The 16350-nt window shown below is 41.9% G+C and overlaps 1 protein-coding gene across 3 annotated transcripts in view; it reads left to right on the forward strand.

Moving 5' to 3' along the window:
• NRG1 (neuregulin 1) overlaps positions 1-16350 on the forward strand; it is a gene marked incomplete at both ends in the record, with an annotated part of 181564 nt that overhangs the window by 143667 nt on the left and 21547 nt on the right. For 2 of the 3 annotated variants that reach the window (XM_082335557.1, XM_082335555.1), the window contains 2 exons: positions 8405-8534; positions 14692-14759. In XM_082335557.1, coding sequence (XP_082191683.1) covers positions 8405-8534; positions 14692-14759 — 198 coding nt within the window. Of the gene's footprint in view, positions 1-8404; positions 8535-14691; positions 14760-15413; positions 15473-16350 lie in introns of all 3 variants that reach the window. The other variant, XM_082335556.1, reaches the window with a different exon arrangement.

Below are 16350 nucleotides of genomic sequence, written 5' to 3' on the forward strand. Positions count from 1 at the left end.
AGGAGTAAGAACAGATTTTGACTGACCATGTTATAACAGGATGGAAGTATTTCAATACTCAATGTGATAAGGAAATAGTTATGTCAGTATCACTATGTACCCATCAAGGCAAACTTGATGGTACCAGGTGGCACCTGTAAAACAATCTTCTGCCACAATAGCTTTTGGGAGCAGTAAGACAGCCCTGCTACCTGAGCTGAGACTAACTGTAGCTAATAAGAGTTAGATTTTTTATTATTATTTATTTTAGTAATTGAATGTGGGTTACAGCAGTGGTGAACTACACGATCAGCCCTCACAGAAAGCATCAGACTTGGACTGGAGAAGGGAAAAAATCCAGATTTTGCATCCCGAGGCAGGGAGAGCACTGTAAGCACAGCTGTACTTGCTGCCTCAGGGAATTTACTGCCATGCCAAACCTGCAGTTGGATTTGGGCAGCTAGCAGGCCCCCAGGATAGTGTAAGGATTTCTCTCTGGACAGTTCCTTGAACGACAGCGATCTGTCTTCATAATCTTTGTGTGTTTGTCCTTTTGGTTCTGTCAAGGTTCTTTTTTCCCCTTTTTTTAAATTAAAAGTCTTTTTGAGTTAAAACCATTGAGCACGGTTGTTTGCTATATGCAGAAATGATGCTGTTTGCATTAGGGTGCTCCCCACGCTGCCTTGCAGAACCAGAGCATTTGAGACTTGAGAAAAGAGCCCAAGTTCTCCACTTTACTAGCTTAAGTCTGATCCTCCTGCCAGGAGAGAAGTTTCCAGCTAGGTCCCATCAGTCACCTCTCCAGGCTATAATGCAACTGCGGATGGTGCAATAGGCCCTTTCTCATTGATTAGGCAAAGTCATGACACCAATGGGAAAACCTGACCTGCCCAGTGGTTTGGTGCCATCAGTTCTCCTGGAGGTGGTATCTACACCCTGGCATGCAGAAGAAGATGGGTTTTCACCTGTCCAACAGCTGATTTCTCTTGTTTTTGCATTGGCTTCCCTAGCTGTGTGCTGGAGGAGGAACTGGACTCCCTGGGCAGCTCTTGTGTCGTGAAGCTTCACCTCCTCTTTTAAGTCTCCTTTACAGTTTGAAGGGCCTGCTCTGCATCTGCACTGATGGTCCTTCCCCAGCAGCATGAAGAGACCTTTCAGAGCTCTGTGGAGGAGCTGTGAGATACACAGGATTAAGGTCCCCTGTGACAGAGCGCATCTTACCAAGTGTATTATGGGTTGTTTCGCATGGGCTCTGCCCCTGTTACAAATTTCTAGCCCAGTGAGTTATTTACCTTACCTTGCTGCACCACAAGCGTGTAAAAGAGCAGGGTGCCGCCTCTGAAGCAAGGTGGGCCAGGAATCCTTGCCTACAGTTTATTTGGCCACCCAGGCTTTTCCACATGGTGGGATGTTCTCCAGTGCAGCAAAGGACTCCACATTGGATAAAGTTCACTTTATCACGGCAGTCGCATTCAACTCCTTATCTGCTGTCTGCTTTAATCTAAGGCTTGTAAGTTTTCAGACCCTCCCACCCATTCCTGGCATTTTCAAGGTTAATTGAGAGTCCCTCAATAGTAAAGGCACTTCTCTATCTTGCTGTCTGTTTAACGTTCCTGGGTTTAGACCTGCTTTTCCCACACTGGTTCCGTCTATGCATATTTCCTCTGCACCCCCTTTCTTTTCTTTTTTTGCTGCCCTTCCCCACCACACACACAATTTTCCTGTTGGGACCTTCTGGCCTGTCACTGCCTTGTGTTTTGCCATTCACGTCTTCTCTCACCGGGTGGGGAATGTTTTCTAAAGGCACTAAAGACCTTTTGCAGACGCTTATCACGTCACCCTAAAGTGAAAGCTGACATCTTTCGTGGCAATGGGAAAGTATGCCTTTTCTCAAAGCCCAGTTTTAACCAGGTCTCTCCGTGCACCCTTGCACTCTTCCACAACCCATGTTACCCCTCTTTTTTTTTTTTTTTTTTTTTTACCCCTCTGCAAACTCTAGTGTTTGCAAGCAGTAATTGCATTTCCTCGCTAACAGCCCGTGAGCTGTGTGTGTCTCTGCCCACCTTTTCTCCCATCTCAAAGTTAAATGAAGCAAACAAAAATTGTTCCTGGTCAGGCCGTCTTTAGCATGTGTCACCTCTCGACCCTCGCTGGTGAGCCAGATGCTGTGCAGGTCTCACAGTCGTGCGCCTGCCAACTGGGTCAGTCTGTTGGCCTATCAGGGAGGAAGCGATCGGGTGGTGCAGCGAGCTGAAGCGTCTGTCTTATGTTTTTGTTTTTCTTTTTTTTTTTTTTTGCTTTCCTTTGCTTTGCTAAGGTTGGATTTGTGAGGGGAAACTGCCACTGAGTCCATGTCGTAGGGGGAAGAGGGACACGCTGCCTTGGTTCAGCAAGAGTTTATGTGCTCTCAGTCTTTCCTGAAGTTTCTATCTTGCAGACCCAGCAATTTCCTGTTTCCTTCTTGCTGGCCCTGATCTCCATAGAGATAGTGCCAAAGTGAGAAAGCATTGTCTTAGGGCCAGAGAGTAATTCCACTAACTTGTAAGCACTTAATTCCAGCTGCTGGCAAAACAGCAGGCTCCTTAAATGATCTCCTATGAAGGTCCCAGGAATCTGTTACTCTGCATGTTATTTGTGAAGACAGAGGCTGAAAAAAATTTATAACTAGATTGAAGAGCCAGTTTAGCATATTACATCACCAAAGCAACGTGGAAAATTCTGAGCAGCCCCATGAAATGGACCGTAAATGCCTCCTATAGAAAGTTGAGATTTTTTTTTTCTGTGAGGTTTATTTGTTGGTATTGGTGGTTTTTTTAAACCTTTGGTGTGTTCAGAGCTACATGGATGCAGTTTTGGCTCTGGAACAATTAAGTGTGAAGGACATGAAACATGTCCTTCTACACACCTAGTAAAATGGAAATTCATGTCTGTTCAGAGAGGGGCTAGTTTTTGATTGCTCTCAGGTTTTGGCTTCTGTTCTCCTTGAAGGTACCCATATAGCTTTTGCTGTCCACAGTTATGCTGGAACCAGCAGTTTTCCTCATTCAGTGCAGTACAGAAATGCCAAGGTTTTCTGCAGTCGCAAGTACTTCGCAAGTTGGGCTCATCAGGGAAGTCAGAGTGAGTTGAAGAGGTTCAGTACTCAGTGGGAAGAAAATGTAGATCGTTTATCTGAGACAGAGAGATTAAGTGCTACAGCCAAGGTTACATGGGAAATCAATCTACCCTGCAGATCAGGGCTGGCCATCTTTAAACTGCCCATCAGTAAGTCAAGGGGGAATTGGATTGTGCTTTTAAAGAAACGAATGAGCTTCAAGTCAGGGAATGTGAGTTGGTAAAGCTGACTTTCTTCTGGGGGCACACACTTCGTCACCCGAAAGCTCACTTGTGTGCACTCTCTCTCCCCCTGTCCCTCTCTCACTCTATGCAGGTCCCGTCCTCTTCCATTAGCACCAGCTGCAGGTAGGCTTTGCTCAAGCCTTAGTCTCAGAAAACAGTGATAGGCAGAAGTATTTTTTCTGTTCCTCCCCAGTAATTTACTGGTTTTGTTCACAAAAGGATACTGGAAAGGTCTCCACCTGCAGTTCAACAAGGAGACATTTTTACATCCTGCAAGTGGCCTTCCAGTGAGAATGGCAAACCTTCCTTTGTGCTGCAGCTGCCACTTGACTTTGTCTCCATTGAGTCATATGCATCTCACTAGTCACCTTACATGACTTTGAGCGTGTCCTCTGATTTTACACTAGCTGTGCAGAAACTCAGTTCAAACAGGCATGGATACTATTCTGTTTAGGTTGCAAAGCCCTTCCCTCTCAGTCTGTACTCAGAGGTCCCTTAGGGCTCTTCTCAGCAGACTGCCTCACCTGTGCAGGACCTGGGAGTCCTGCTGCTGTAGCCACTGAACTTCAGAGGGTTTTTTGGAAAGCAAGAGAGAGAAAGAGAATGCATTTTTCTGTTTCAGGACAAAAAAGGGTCAGAGATTCCCCAGGTAAGCTCAGAATTACATGAAGTTGCATCTGCTTGATATGAAATGATCCTAAGATAATCTTACAGCAGTAATTCACATTTTAGAGAGCAGTTTTTGAAAGATGCAATAGCTCCTATATTTCTTCTTGTTAATGGCTTTAGGGAGTTCTGTAGATGGGAACAGATCTCATTGTTTTTCAGTGCCATGTGAATAATTGCATTAGTGGGGACTTTGTTCATACTGCCTACAGTTGCTTTTTTAAGTAAGTGTGGTGTTTCTGCATTCAGGGAAGGAAAAAAAAAGGTAGAGTATGCAGTGTTTTCAGATGTTATCTCATGCATGATATTTTCAAATTTCATTACAGCATGTAATTTAGTCCTTTCAGTAAGCTGGGGGTTTGGTATAGCACTGCAGAACAAACCAGCTTTTCTAGCTTGTGCTTGTATAGCTGAAGAAAACATTACAGAAAAGAAAGGAGGTATGAATTTTGACTAGGTGAATAAAGAATGACACACAGATATGTGGTCTACAGCTGTGCTTTACCTCACCACTGCCGGTCATTCCCACTGTACATCCTCCAGGCCCATGTCTGCTAGAGATGTATGGAAAGGCAGTGTGTTGGGGCTAGTTATGGGCTGTATGAAATGGGCTCTGATGAACACCTGCTCCCAAACACCACATTTCTTCCGTTACATGGCTTTAAGTGAAACCCAAAACCATAGTTAGTGTTTCTTGTATTTAATTTGCAAAATAGACTTACAGTGCATGCACTGAGTACTGGCCATATGCCATAAAAACTATGCATCCTTTGCAAAGAAAAATTAATATCAAAATTAACTCACTGGAGACATTTTTCCTCCCCTCACCCCATGGAGTTACAAACCTCAGGCAGATTGGGACTACAGCGCCAGTGGATCAGTAATGCAGAAAAAATTCTCGCACTTTTATACAACAGTTTTGAACATGCAATGCCAAAAACGTGGGTAGAGGCACTCCTCACAAATATGTGTAAAGCCCTTGTATCATGAGATTTCTCTGAGAGCTGCAGATTATTCCCATCTCTAGTAATCAGTTCAGAGCAACTGCTGCTATCCAAAGCTCACTTATATCAGCTGGGAAAAAACTCTTACTTTGAAACTCCACAGTGCTCTGCCTTTGATTGAGCTGCTGCTTAAAGAAAAAGCAGTAATCAATATCATGAAAATAATTACAGGTGGCTACAAGCCCACTTGCTACTATATCTACCTTTATAATTCAATTTAAAACATTCCATTAGCCAGCAAGGTAGCAAAATGGGGTTTTTTTTTGTCAGAAACGCTACGGACAGTATTGCTTTTTTTTCCCCTTCCAAATTAATGCATTAGCTTTCTGAGCTCGAGGACATCCTCAGAGTGCTTGTCTCACGTGCAGGTTGAAGTCTTTTAATGAGGTAAAAGGACACAATGGTGGATAGGCTATTAGCAGGGATAAGCTGAGTTTAGCTGTTAAGACTCACAAAGGCTTCAAAATGTGCATTACTGTGTAGACAGGATTCACTCACCCATGTTTGTCACATCTTAGGTCTTGATATGCCGTAGCCTATCACGTCAGGCATCTCTTTTGGGCTAATAATCTAGGCTTCTTTCAAGCGAGTGGAGAAGGAAAGGCTCTTCCATGAGGCAAATCTCCCCATCCTAAGATTCATGTCAAGCATGGTGGTCAACCCACTGACATCAAGCATAGACGACCCTTCACCACTGAGCTGATGGCAATCTGTTGGCCAGCCTTTTGTCAACATTGGATGCAAAGTCCTGTTTGAACCAGCGCTAGCTGAAAGAGTGTCAGACTACTCTTAAAACATGACCCCTTTTCCTGCCTCTAGACAAGGCATAAATTTATCCTGGTCTGAGAGGTTATAAATCGTGCTTTGAGGGGCTGGGAGAAAGGAATGTGTTATTATGAGGAATTAGTACTCCACATTTGCATTTCATTAGCACTTAGAGGCCCCAGTCAAGATCAGGATCTGGGGAGATGTGACACAATGGGTGGGTGCAACAGCGAGAAGCAGGAGGGAGCTTGAGTTTTGGAAGAGGTCATAGGAAGGCTTTTCCTCGTCCATCGGAGGAGTGTACCCCATTCAAGCAAGGCATCATGGAAGAATGAGAAAGAAGCTGGAATGCTGGTGATTAATGGCAAAGCAACAAGGGGGTATGAGAGACATTAGCTGTACAGGCAGATAGGATTTTGATGGAGTAAAAGGAGGGACTTTAATATCCCAGTCACTATCTCATCTCTCATTGAAACAAGATAGCTAAAAGCACTCTGAACATGGTGCCAGCCAAGGTGACCCATTCTCCCAAGTGCTGAGTGCTAAAAATGCAGTTTTACTTGGAAGATGATGGGAAACACATGAAAATCAAATGTGACAGGGACTACTTCATCCTTATTCTCAGAAAGAAGTACTCGAAATGTATAAGTGGTATTTGTTGATAGCCTGTCTGCTAAAAGCATGTTTTCTTTGGGTTCAATGTGTGCAGCAAATGGTAGAACGTCACGCATTGCCTACTGTAAACATGCCCCTTGGGTGCCTTCATGTTAGTAAAGGCTTTGAATATCAGACAACTTTTGTGTGGGTGCTTGCAGCTTTCTAGTCAACTCCAGTGGAATCAGTCAGTAGATAAAAGCATTGTTCCACCTCAGGGTAGAAGCTATCTTTCAGAAACAAAAATATTGGGATTTGTTCAGCACTGTAACAAAATTTCTCACTTCTGTATGTATGGAGATGGCTAAAGAAAAAACATGCAGGAGTCTTCCCCAGTTTTTACAGATGACAGATAGTCACTTCAGTTAGTTTTAGCCATTTAAAAATTAGGGCATATTCTCAAGAGCTTAAGCTTGCTCTGCAGTCAGTGTAGGGAGACAGACACCATCACAGGGGCTGTTTATCCCACCCATTGTGGGGATAAGTTGAGGTGCTTTCTGTGAGCAGTGGAGAGCGCCTTACAACTAAATGATTCAGTTTTAGGCAGATAAAATCAAGTGAAATGAATAATCTGAATAACTTGCCAGAGGTCGCATAGCCCATCAGTGGCATGGTTCCTGAGCTGGGTACTGTCTGGTGTCCAGGCTTCAAGCATGCCTACTGTGTTTTGACAGAATGTAGAGCAAAACTTATCCAAACTAGGGGGCAACCAGAGATTGTAGTTTGGGTCTGCAGCTGTAGCCTAACAGGTACATGCCCAACTTAGGTTTAACTCAGCTTACGGAGGTGGTTTGCAGGCACAGAGCAGCATGAGGAGCTGAGGACATAATATGGCCTCCCCATCATCCCTGTTGCTGTTAGCTAGTTTAGGGCAACCTCAGGTAGATTCACGTTACACTAGTGTTACAGCAATGACTGCAGTGGGGACTTTTTGAACACTGTCTCTCCTACGGTACTGTTTCCTTTGGTCAGGGCACTATCATTTCCTTGACAGACACTGCATAGGCAAGTCCTAAGGCTGGAATTTCTCATCCTACCCTGGCAGCCTCTTCAAGGGTTGCTAACTAAACCCTGCTTCTGCCTTCTCCAGGTATACCCTAAACGCAGGAGGGAGGAAGCTAAGAAACACTGCAGGCACAGTGGTACTTCCATTTAATAGCAATTTAGACACCTAATGGTGCCTAGCAGCATCGATGGCCCAAAACTGTTAATACTTCATGCAGATGAGCCCATCTGCAGGAGATGCAAGGTTGGCCTCTAGATCAAAGACTCCTGTGGACACAATGGTGGCAATCGTATATGCACAGGAAGGGACAATGGCTCCAACCCCCCTGTCCTCTCCCTCCCTACAGAGTCTAACCAGAGCTACAGCTCTTGTTTATGAGCCACAGCTAACCAGAGCCACAGGTCTCATTTATGAGCAGGGGAAGAGGCATTCAGCATTCAGCTGGTCACCCTCTACCCAGGGAAGAAGGCAGTGGCTGGACCAAGGGGTTCAGTCCTGAGGGACTCAATCAGCACGGGGTCTCTAGTTAAGCTCCACTGAAAAACACGTACTTCAAGGCAATGCCAGGAAGAAACCTCATCCAGGGCATCATTTTATTGGACACTATATCCACAGTTTGTAATGACTCTCACAACCCAAAATCACTTGAATGCAATTAATCCAATATAACTAACTGAACATAAATTACACATTTTTAATGAAATACACGAGTTGCAGAAATTTAACGTTGCTTGATGGACAGAGCTAGTGAAATCATCTCTTCCTCCCAGGCTGGGTGTGGGGTAGTGTATCTCTGAGGTATGCATTTAAACTCTACTCCCTGTGTCGATCAACAAAATACAGGGTCAGGTAATTAGTGCTTGTGGTAGCAGCAGATAAAGAGCTCAGAGGACTTGCCAGATCTTCCCTGGCCTTACTTCTTCCCTCACGTACCAGTCAGGAAGAAAAACCAAGCCATTCTGATCCATATTTTCACTCTTGTCTTTTCCAGCCACTTCCACATCTACAACTGGGACAAGTCATCTCACGAAATGTGACATAAAGCAGAAAGCCTTCTGTGTAAATGGGGGAGAGTGTTACATGGTTAAAGACCTCCCAAACCCCCCAAGATACCTGTGCAGGTAAGAAATCCTATTTGCTTACTTTCGTGGCGCCACCACATTCCAGAAATGCTTTTTCTTTAAAGGAGCACCTGAACAATTTCTTCTTCTGTACTTGCAGCATTAGATATTTCTTTATTTTTAAGTATATGGATGTGAAAATAACCTACCAAGAATGACCTCTGTGTTCTATATATAAGGCATAACAGAGGTTAACCAGGAAATCTTCCCACGTGATACTGGCACAGCAAGCCCCATTGATGTTTACATGGTATGAAGTAACACAATTTGAGCCTTATGTTAGAAATAATGAAACAGATACTGTGAACTAAATACACTGCGAGTAGCAAAAAACGTTGTGTGGATAACTGCATTGGATAAGTACCCTTTATACAGGACAAACTGGTTATTTTTATTGTCTGCTGTAGTAACGGAACACTTTCTGACGAGACCAGATTCACAACTGGAGTTTTTGCTGTTGTGTTTAATTGCATAAAAAGCAATGAACATTATTGTAATTGGTGGAGGTTACTATTTCGTGCCAGATCTTGATTCAGGGAGTCATGAGTTTAGTTTTAAGGGTGTGCTTGTGCACCTTTCTCAAGTCCTGGCCTGTGCTGTATCAGGCTGTTGCGATAGTCCATTATGTTGGAGAACATCCATGAAGAGCTACAGCACTGGAGTTCATCTCCTGCCTGGTAGTGTACCATGTAGCATTTACCTCTGGAGCCGAACTAGTCATTGTGAGTTACTACTTCTCTCAGCCTTGAGAGGGAACTCAGCCTTTAAACCTTGCGAAACGTCCTTGCTTGGTCTAGCAGGACTGAGCAGAAAGGCAGCACTTTGGTGAGGATCTTGCTGTTTTTCAGACAGACAAGAGACAGTTGTCAGTAAAGGTCAGCTGCTGTAACTGTATAGATTTTCAGTCTTCTGGGACTAAAACTCAAATGACACTAACTGTAAAGATGACTCTGGTGGGTGAGTTAGGTGAAGGTCTATGATGCTTTCATTGGGCCAAGAAGGCATAGACTGCTTGTGTCTGTTTTTAATTTAAAAAAAAAAAAAGAAAAAAAAAGAAAGAAACACCCAAAAAACCCCACAAACACCAAACCCCACAATGTTCTGCTTTACTTGTGAGTTTTCTTTTTTTGTATAAGCATGTTACCTGCACTTTATGAGCTCTGTTTTGCTTTGGTTTTTCACAGATTGCTCTGTTGCTGAAAGTGATGAATATTTCATTGATTTTAGAATCATTTTTAGCTAAAGTGAATATGGAAAAGTTACTGGCTCTGGTGGGTTGGATTCTTTTTTGAGAAGGAGAGAGAGAAAGATTTGTGTTAAATTTACATGATCATTATAAGCCTGCAGTACAAGATGAGCAGTTTGCTATGACTCTCCAGGGCATGTACGAGCCTACCTGCCTGTTTCAACTTCCTATCCAAACGCTGCTCAGAAAAATCCAGGGCAGCAGAGCTGAGCATCTAGCAGACTTGCTAATAATTAGCATTGTCTTGTCAGTTTCAGAGGTATCCCATTTTCACTGGTGTAGGGAGGGTTTTTTAAATTCAGAGATCCGAGTGTGTTTGTTCTTTGGTGTTATAGATTGGCTAATTTTTAAACTAAATGTCTCGGAGACATTTGAATGAAGTGAGTATTTTTTTCCCTCTTCTAGACAATAAATAACCTTTAATTCTGGGGCTGGAGTTGAAAGAAAAGGCAATTCCCAAATTTGGCAGACATGCCTCTCTCTGGGTGGCCCAAGACCTATTTGGAAAAAGCATCAGAGCTGTAAAATCAGAGAGGGTGAATCTCATTTACAGTAAGGCAGTGGAAAAGGATTCTTATCCTGAGGACAGTCAGGGCCACTGCTATTTTGCAGGGCCTTTTGCTATGCCCTGTAATACTTGCCAGAACTGAAACTTTATGTTGTGTAGCAAAACAGGACGCAATACAGCCACGTAAGAAATAAAAGTGTGAGTACTTGAAAGTGGGTGGAGTGGGAAACTGAAGAGGCAAAATACAGTTCTCTTCTTATTTCATTAAAAATACAGATGTCTACTTTTAATTCTAGTATTCCGGTGTTAATTAAAATAAGTATCTAACCAGTACACATTGCCTTCATTGTTCTGAGAAAATAAATCTTCCCCCAGAACATGCCTGTGGAAACAGAATGCTTGAAATATGGTACTTGCTCTTCATATTTCTGCCTCAGTAGCAAGTTCACATTTTTCCATATGGTCCATCTGTTGAGAGCAAAAACAAAATTTCTAAAGCATGAGCCATATCATTCTAAATTGGTTTTATCCCTAACCAAAAAAACATGACTCAGATTCACAACAACCATGGAATTTTCCAAGTGATATCTCTGGTTTTGTAAACCCCCTATTCTATTATAAAAAAGGAGCTCCTAAAACCATCTTCTCTTAAAATCTAGCTATGTATTTTTAAAAAAAAAAAAAAGTTTTGTAAAATACATAGTATAATGATCCAGACTGAGTCAGATCTTGCTCTCATGGATACTGGTGTGAACTTTGAGAAAATTCCCTGCTTTCAAGAGGTAACCATGTGAAATAGTCAAGAAATGTGCAAGACTTTGTAATGCATTGTACAGCTACATCTATGGTAGCATGTACTTTCCCTATATGTATTTTAATTATGGCCCCAGACCGAACAAAACAATCTCAAAATATGAAAGATGAAAAAGGAAGTTTTGAGACTACTTAAATAAACTAGTGTATAAAATTTTCAGAAGTTTCACAGGAATATAAGTCATATTTTGAAAACATCATAGACTTTGGAAGCCTGGACGTTACTGGCTTCCTATGAGACTGAGGTTCCTAAGTCATTTCTCTTCAGTTGGAAATGTGTCCCCAAGTTCACTGAAGACAAAAAATCGATAGCTTCTTCAGTAAATAAAAAATTAAAAGACCAGAATTCCTAGTGTTTGCTTCTTACTTGAAGAAAAATCTATATGAATATACTATGTTACACTTTTAGAGTGTTCTTTTGAAGTATCCTACCATGAAGGCCTTGTTGGTTTGACTAATTGATTCCTTACTCGCAGAGATCATCATTTCTAGTGCTTTTGTTGTTACTGAAGAAGTGAATTTACATCTGAATTTAACTGGATTAAAATAATGCTTCTCTCTAACAGAAGGATGCCGCTTCTTTTCTTAACAGCAGAAGAGTGAATTATATATTTTTTAATGATATAGCCATTTTCTGTATCTGTCTTCATGTAAAGCCCTTGGTGGAACAGAAATTGACAGAAGGTTCTTGAAAACAGCAAAAAGAGAAAATTTGTTTCCATGATGCTAGCAAAAGTTCCAGAGATATTCATTGAACAGGCAGGATAGAAATGCTAATTTTGACCTAGGCTATGAAATGAAGTACTAAATATGAAAGTGTACTGTACTTCTCATGAAAAAAAACATTCTCCCACAATGCATTTGTTTATAGGCAGTGGATGAAATGGAAATGTGAGGTCCTGATCCATTCAGCCATTCCTCTCCTGCCCAGAAACATTTTGATGATATGCGTTTGATGTTCTGAGAAGTGCCTTCTGAATGCATGCAAATACTGCTCTTTGCAACTACTGTGTGTAGAAGAAAAAAGCAATTATTTTAGTATATGTAGTTTAGTATTGTGGTTTCACCCAGTTAATACAATAAATAAATCGTCTGAGTAGCCTTTTTTTAGGCAGAAAGGAAATTATAAGGCTTTCACAGCACAAGTGTCTACTTGTTGCCCTGAGTTGCTTGACTCCAGCTTTTGCTAGTGTCATAAAAGAAAATGGTACATGGGTAATGAACTAGAAAAGAAAGACACAAGAAAAAACGTTTGGAAACTTTGAGTAGGACAAGGCATTTTGAAAATGACACCATCACAAGCTGTTTGTAAAAGCACAGTCTACAGTAAACAACCTGCCAAACAGGACTGGAAATGGTGCTGCACTGCATATCTGAGCAATAAAATGCCTTTAGCATTCACACATAATCATAAGCGGACAGGCTCATCTCGGCTCTCATCTCGGCTGGCCCACCCTGGACCTGTTCTCAGCAGCAGGTGCTGCAGTCCATTTGCTGACAATGGTTTCAGAGCAAGTATAAACACACCCAAGCTGTTTTCAGCGCCATCTCAGCAGGGCTGACCCTGCTCGGTCTGGAAGCGATTTCAGCATTGTCTGCACCAGTGCTTGAGTTGTTTTCGTCACTTACACAGCTGCACCAACAAGCACAGACGGAGCAAGCAACCACCACCGGCCAGCGGCAGAAGCAAAGCCTGAGGCTTTTAATCAGCAGCATGTTCATTGGGATTGTGTAGGGTTGAGCCTGATGAACAACATGTAGAGATCCCTGTGAAATGAAAGCCAATGCATGTATGAATGCCAGCTTTCCAGGGACAGGTATTTAACAAGATCGCCATAGTGCAAAATAAAATTGAAATCACAGGGGTAAAACATTTTTACTCTCATTCAGTAACACAGATCAAAATGCCTTCTATCAAAGGCATCTTGCCTTCTATCAAAGGCACAAAAAGTCTTCTATCATGCCCAGCAATATCACCTTTTCATAACAGAGTTATCCTTGTTGCATTTTTCTCAACTGAATATATCTGTGGAGACTGGGATCTCTCCACACTGAGTACTTATCAAACGATGTGACCTTGGCTCTGAAGAACATAAATGCCCTTCCTTAATAAACAAATATATCATTGCAGCAAATCAGCTCCAAAGAATCACCTGCAGATCCTCAAAATATACCTTTGTTATACAAAAATCTTTCCTGCATGGTTTATTTGAACAAGATACTGGTGTTTATGCCTGACACTGGTCCTCTGCCAGAGTGCTTTTCTGGAAGTCCCACTTGTACAAGGGCAGCATCCCTGACCCATAGGGCTAGAGGCAATTGTGGAAGAGTGGAATTCAAAAAATCAGGACAGCTTTCAATGCACCTGAAACTCAAATGGATAGAAGAGGTGGAGGATTGTTCTGAACAACATGCATTTGCAAATAAGAAGGCTCTTTGGACCCTGGCAAGTAATTGATGAAGAAGTTTGAAAAGGAGGCTAGCATCAAATCAGCAGCAGAAGAAAAAGAGGAGGATATTCTTGCACCACGGCAAACTTATGGAGAGCATTAGAAAGACAAGCAATGCAAGTGAGATGCATTCAAGGAAGCAGATATCAGGTAATTTCAGGTTACAGACTGAGTAAGAGTGGATAGAAGAAAGAGAAGGAAAGAAGATGATCTATATATGAATATACATACGAATATATATCTGTGAAAGATCTACAGATGTTTAGTGTGGTGGACAGTCATTCACACTTACATCTGAAGCACAGGAGCCTGCATTGCTATGATGATATTTTGGGAGCATACGCCTGAGCTCTACCCCAAAATGGAGAATAAAGGTGAAGGAAGAATTGACAGCCAGCAGCAGAATAGAAGACAGGCAAAGCACAGAAGAGAAATTCCTTCAGTATGACCAAGGGGAAAACTGCACTGAAGTTTTCCGCAGAAGAGCTTACGAACTGAAAGGAAAGACACATGTGGGGCTTCAAATTTTGAGAGTACCTCTGCCCTGTCATCTTACTTATTGACTGGACTGACTATTTTTCCATTTGTCAGCCATGTTGAATATACTTCCTGCCTTTGGGTTTGAGTTTGCCTTCTCACTTTTTGGAATGTTTTTGGCTTTTCTGTGATTGCTGTTTTAACTATTCCCCTTCAAAGGAAATTACTGGAAGATGCAATATGCCATTACAGAAATAGGGAAATCATGGTATTTTCACAGATTTTATGTGACTGGTGAAAGCAACAGTGTAAATTGCTGTTATACACTGCATTGCAAATTTAAAAAAACTCAATCTGGTCCCTTCATGAGGTGGAATAAGCAATGAGCTGATATACATTTTTGCTAGCCCTGATTCTTCTTTCTTTTTCAAAACAGACAAGCAAAAATACTTCCTAGATTTTTTCTCTGGTGCATTTTTGCTGTAAATTTTGCAAAGTGTTATCTGGAAAGGTTACACTTTCTAGCCCATTTTGTGATGATTTTTCACTAACACCTAACCAGGAGGTCACTTAATGCACTCCAGTCTCCATAGGCCAGCAGATGTCAGTCTGTTAGTGCAGTGGTTTTGGTGTACTATTGCTTATCACGTTTTTGCCCTTTAGGTGCCAACCTGGATTCACTGGAGCAAGATGTACTGAAACTCTGCCCATGAAAATCCAAAACCAAGAAAGTATGTTAAAATAATCTGAACTTTGCTTTCTTCCCCAACTACAGCAACAAAATCAATAGTACTTGGTGTTTTCACAGTTCAGCTGGAACCGGCCTCTTTACACACTAATTTATGACCTGATTCTCTAAAGTAAAATCTGTGCACCATGGCATTATTGACCTCCAAAATGTTTCTCATTTGTGTGATTTTTGATCTTTCCATCCGTTCACAGATGCATTTGTATTACACATATTGGCAGCTTCCTTGTTTGGGAGACTGCTGTAAAGTGCAACCCTAAAAGAGCAAACTCATGGAGATGAGTGATGTACAGATCTTGTGTCCTCGCTGCCTTGTGGAAAGTGCATCCTAAAAGCAATTTGGGAATTTGGAATGGTGAATTTCTGTCTCATATCTCGAAACACACTTTGATCTGGATTGTTTTGGTTTTGGCTGGTTTTTCAGGGGCGGGATTTCTTTTCATTTCCACAGAGCAAATGAGTTGCTCTCAACATCTTGAGCCATTTTGACATGCTAAACCGAGATTCAGTTTCTGAAAGTGAACTCACCAAGTCATATCAGTTCACACTGAAGGAGCTTCTTTCTTAGCATATATTCACCTCTTCTCTTTTCTCTGTTTTTTCTCTACCATTTTTTTTTGTTTGTTTTTCCTCTCAGGTGCCCAAATGAATTTACTGGTGATCGCTGCCAAAACTACGTAATGGCCAGCTTCTACAGTACGTCCACTACCTTTCTGTCTGTGCCGCAGTAGAAGCATGCTCAGTCGGTGCTGCTTTCTTGTCGCTGCATCTTTCCTCCAATTTTTTTTTTTTTTTAATCTGTAACTAGATTTGTTGCCTAAGGCCTAATATTGATTGTCTCTGCCTGTTGCATGAAAATGATAACAAAAAGCAATTGCAATACTCTCCTGGATTGTTTGGCATTGAGGTTATGGGGAAATGCAAGACTTAGGAACGCTGTGAAATTAACACTGAATTGTGTGATATGGACTCCCCACTGACATCAAGCAGTAAAAGTGCAAAAAATGACATTTTGAAAGGCTCATGTTTTATTTGCCACAAAAAGCTTATGAGTCTCTATACAGGGCAGTAGCCCAACAAAGGGACAGGTACCTAATCCTTTACTTGCATATGAGATTTGTATTCGGACCTACAAGTTAAAGGTAATTGACATGCTTACATCGTTTCTAATGTGCACATGCCAAACAGGATCAAAGAATTCTTCCTCCTCATTGTCCAAGTTTCAGGGGAAAGAGCACAGAAAGAGAAAGAAAAGGGGGAGAGGCAGCATAAACAATGGGGTCTGACATATTTATTTGTGGGTAACAGGTGCAAGAGACCAAGTATTTCAGAGCCAGATTAATTGGCCAAAGAAATGTACCAGACAGATACGCACACACATACACGCGCGCACACACACAGAGGACTCTGTCTATGTCAGACTGCTGGTAGATTCAGCACTGCAGTCACACATCTCATAAGCTCTCCCACAGAGGTCAGGTTAATTATTATTACTTGTCAGGGACGAAACAGAAAGTACACTGTATATTTATTTTCTCTCATTGGCTATAGCAAAGTCAAAGGTAACATATAAG

The sequence above is a fragment of the Platalea leucorodia genome (genome assembly GCF_965183815.1).
Source record: "Platalea leucorodia genome assembly, chromosome: Z".
Taxonomy (NCBI): domain Eukaryota; kingdom Metazoa; phylum Chordata; class Aves; order Pelecaniformes; family Threskiornithidae; genus Platalea; species Platalea leucorodia.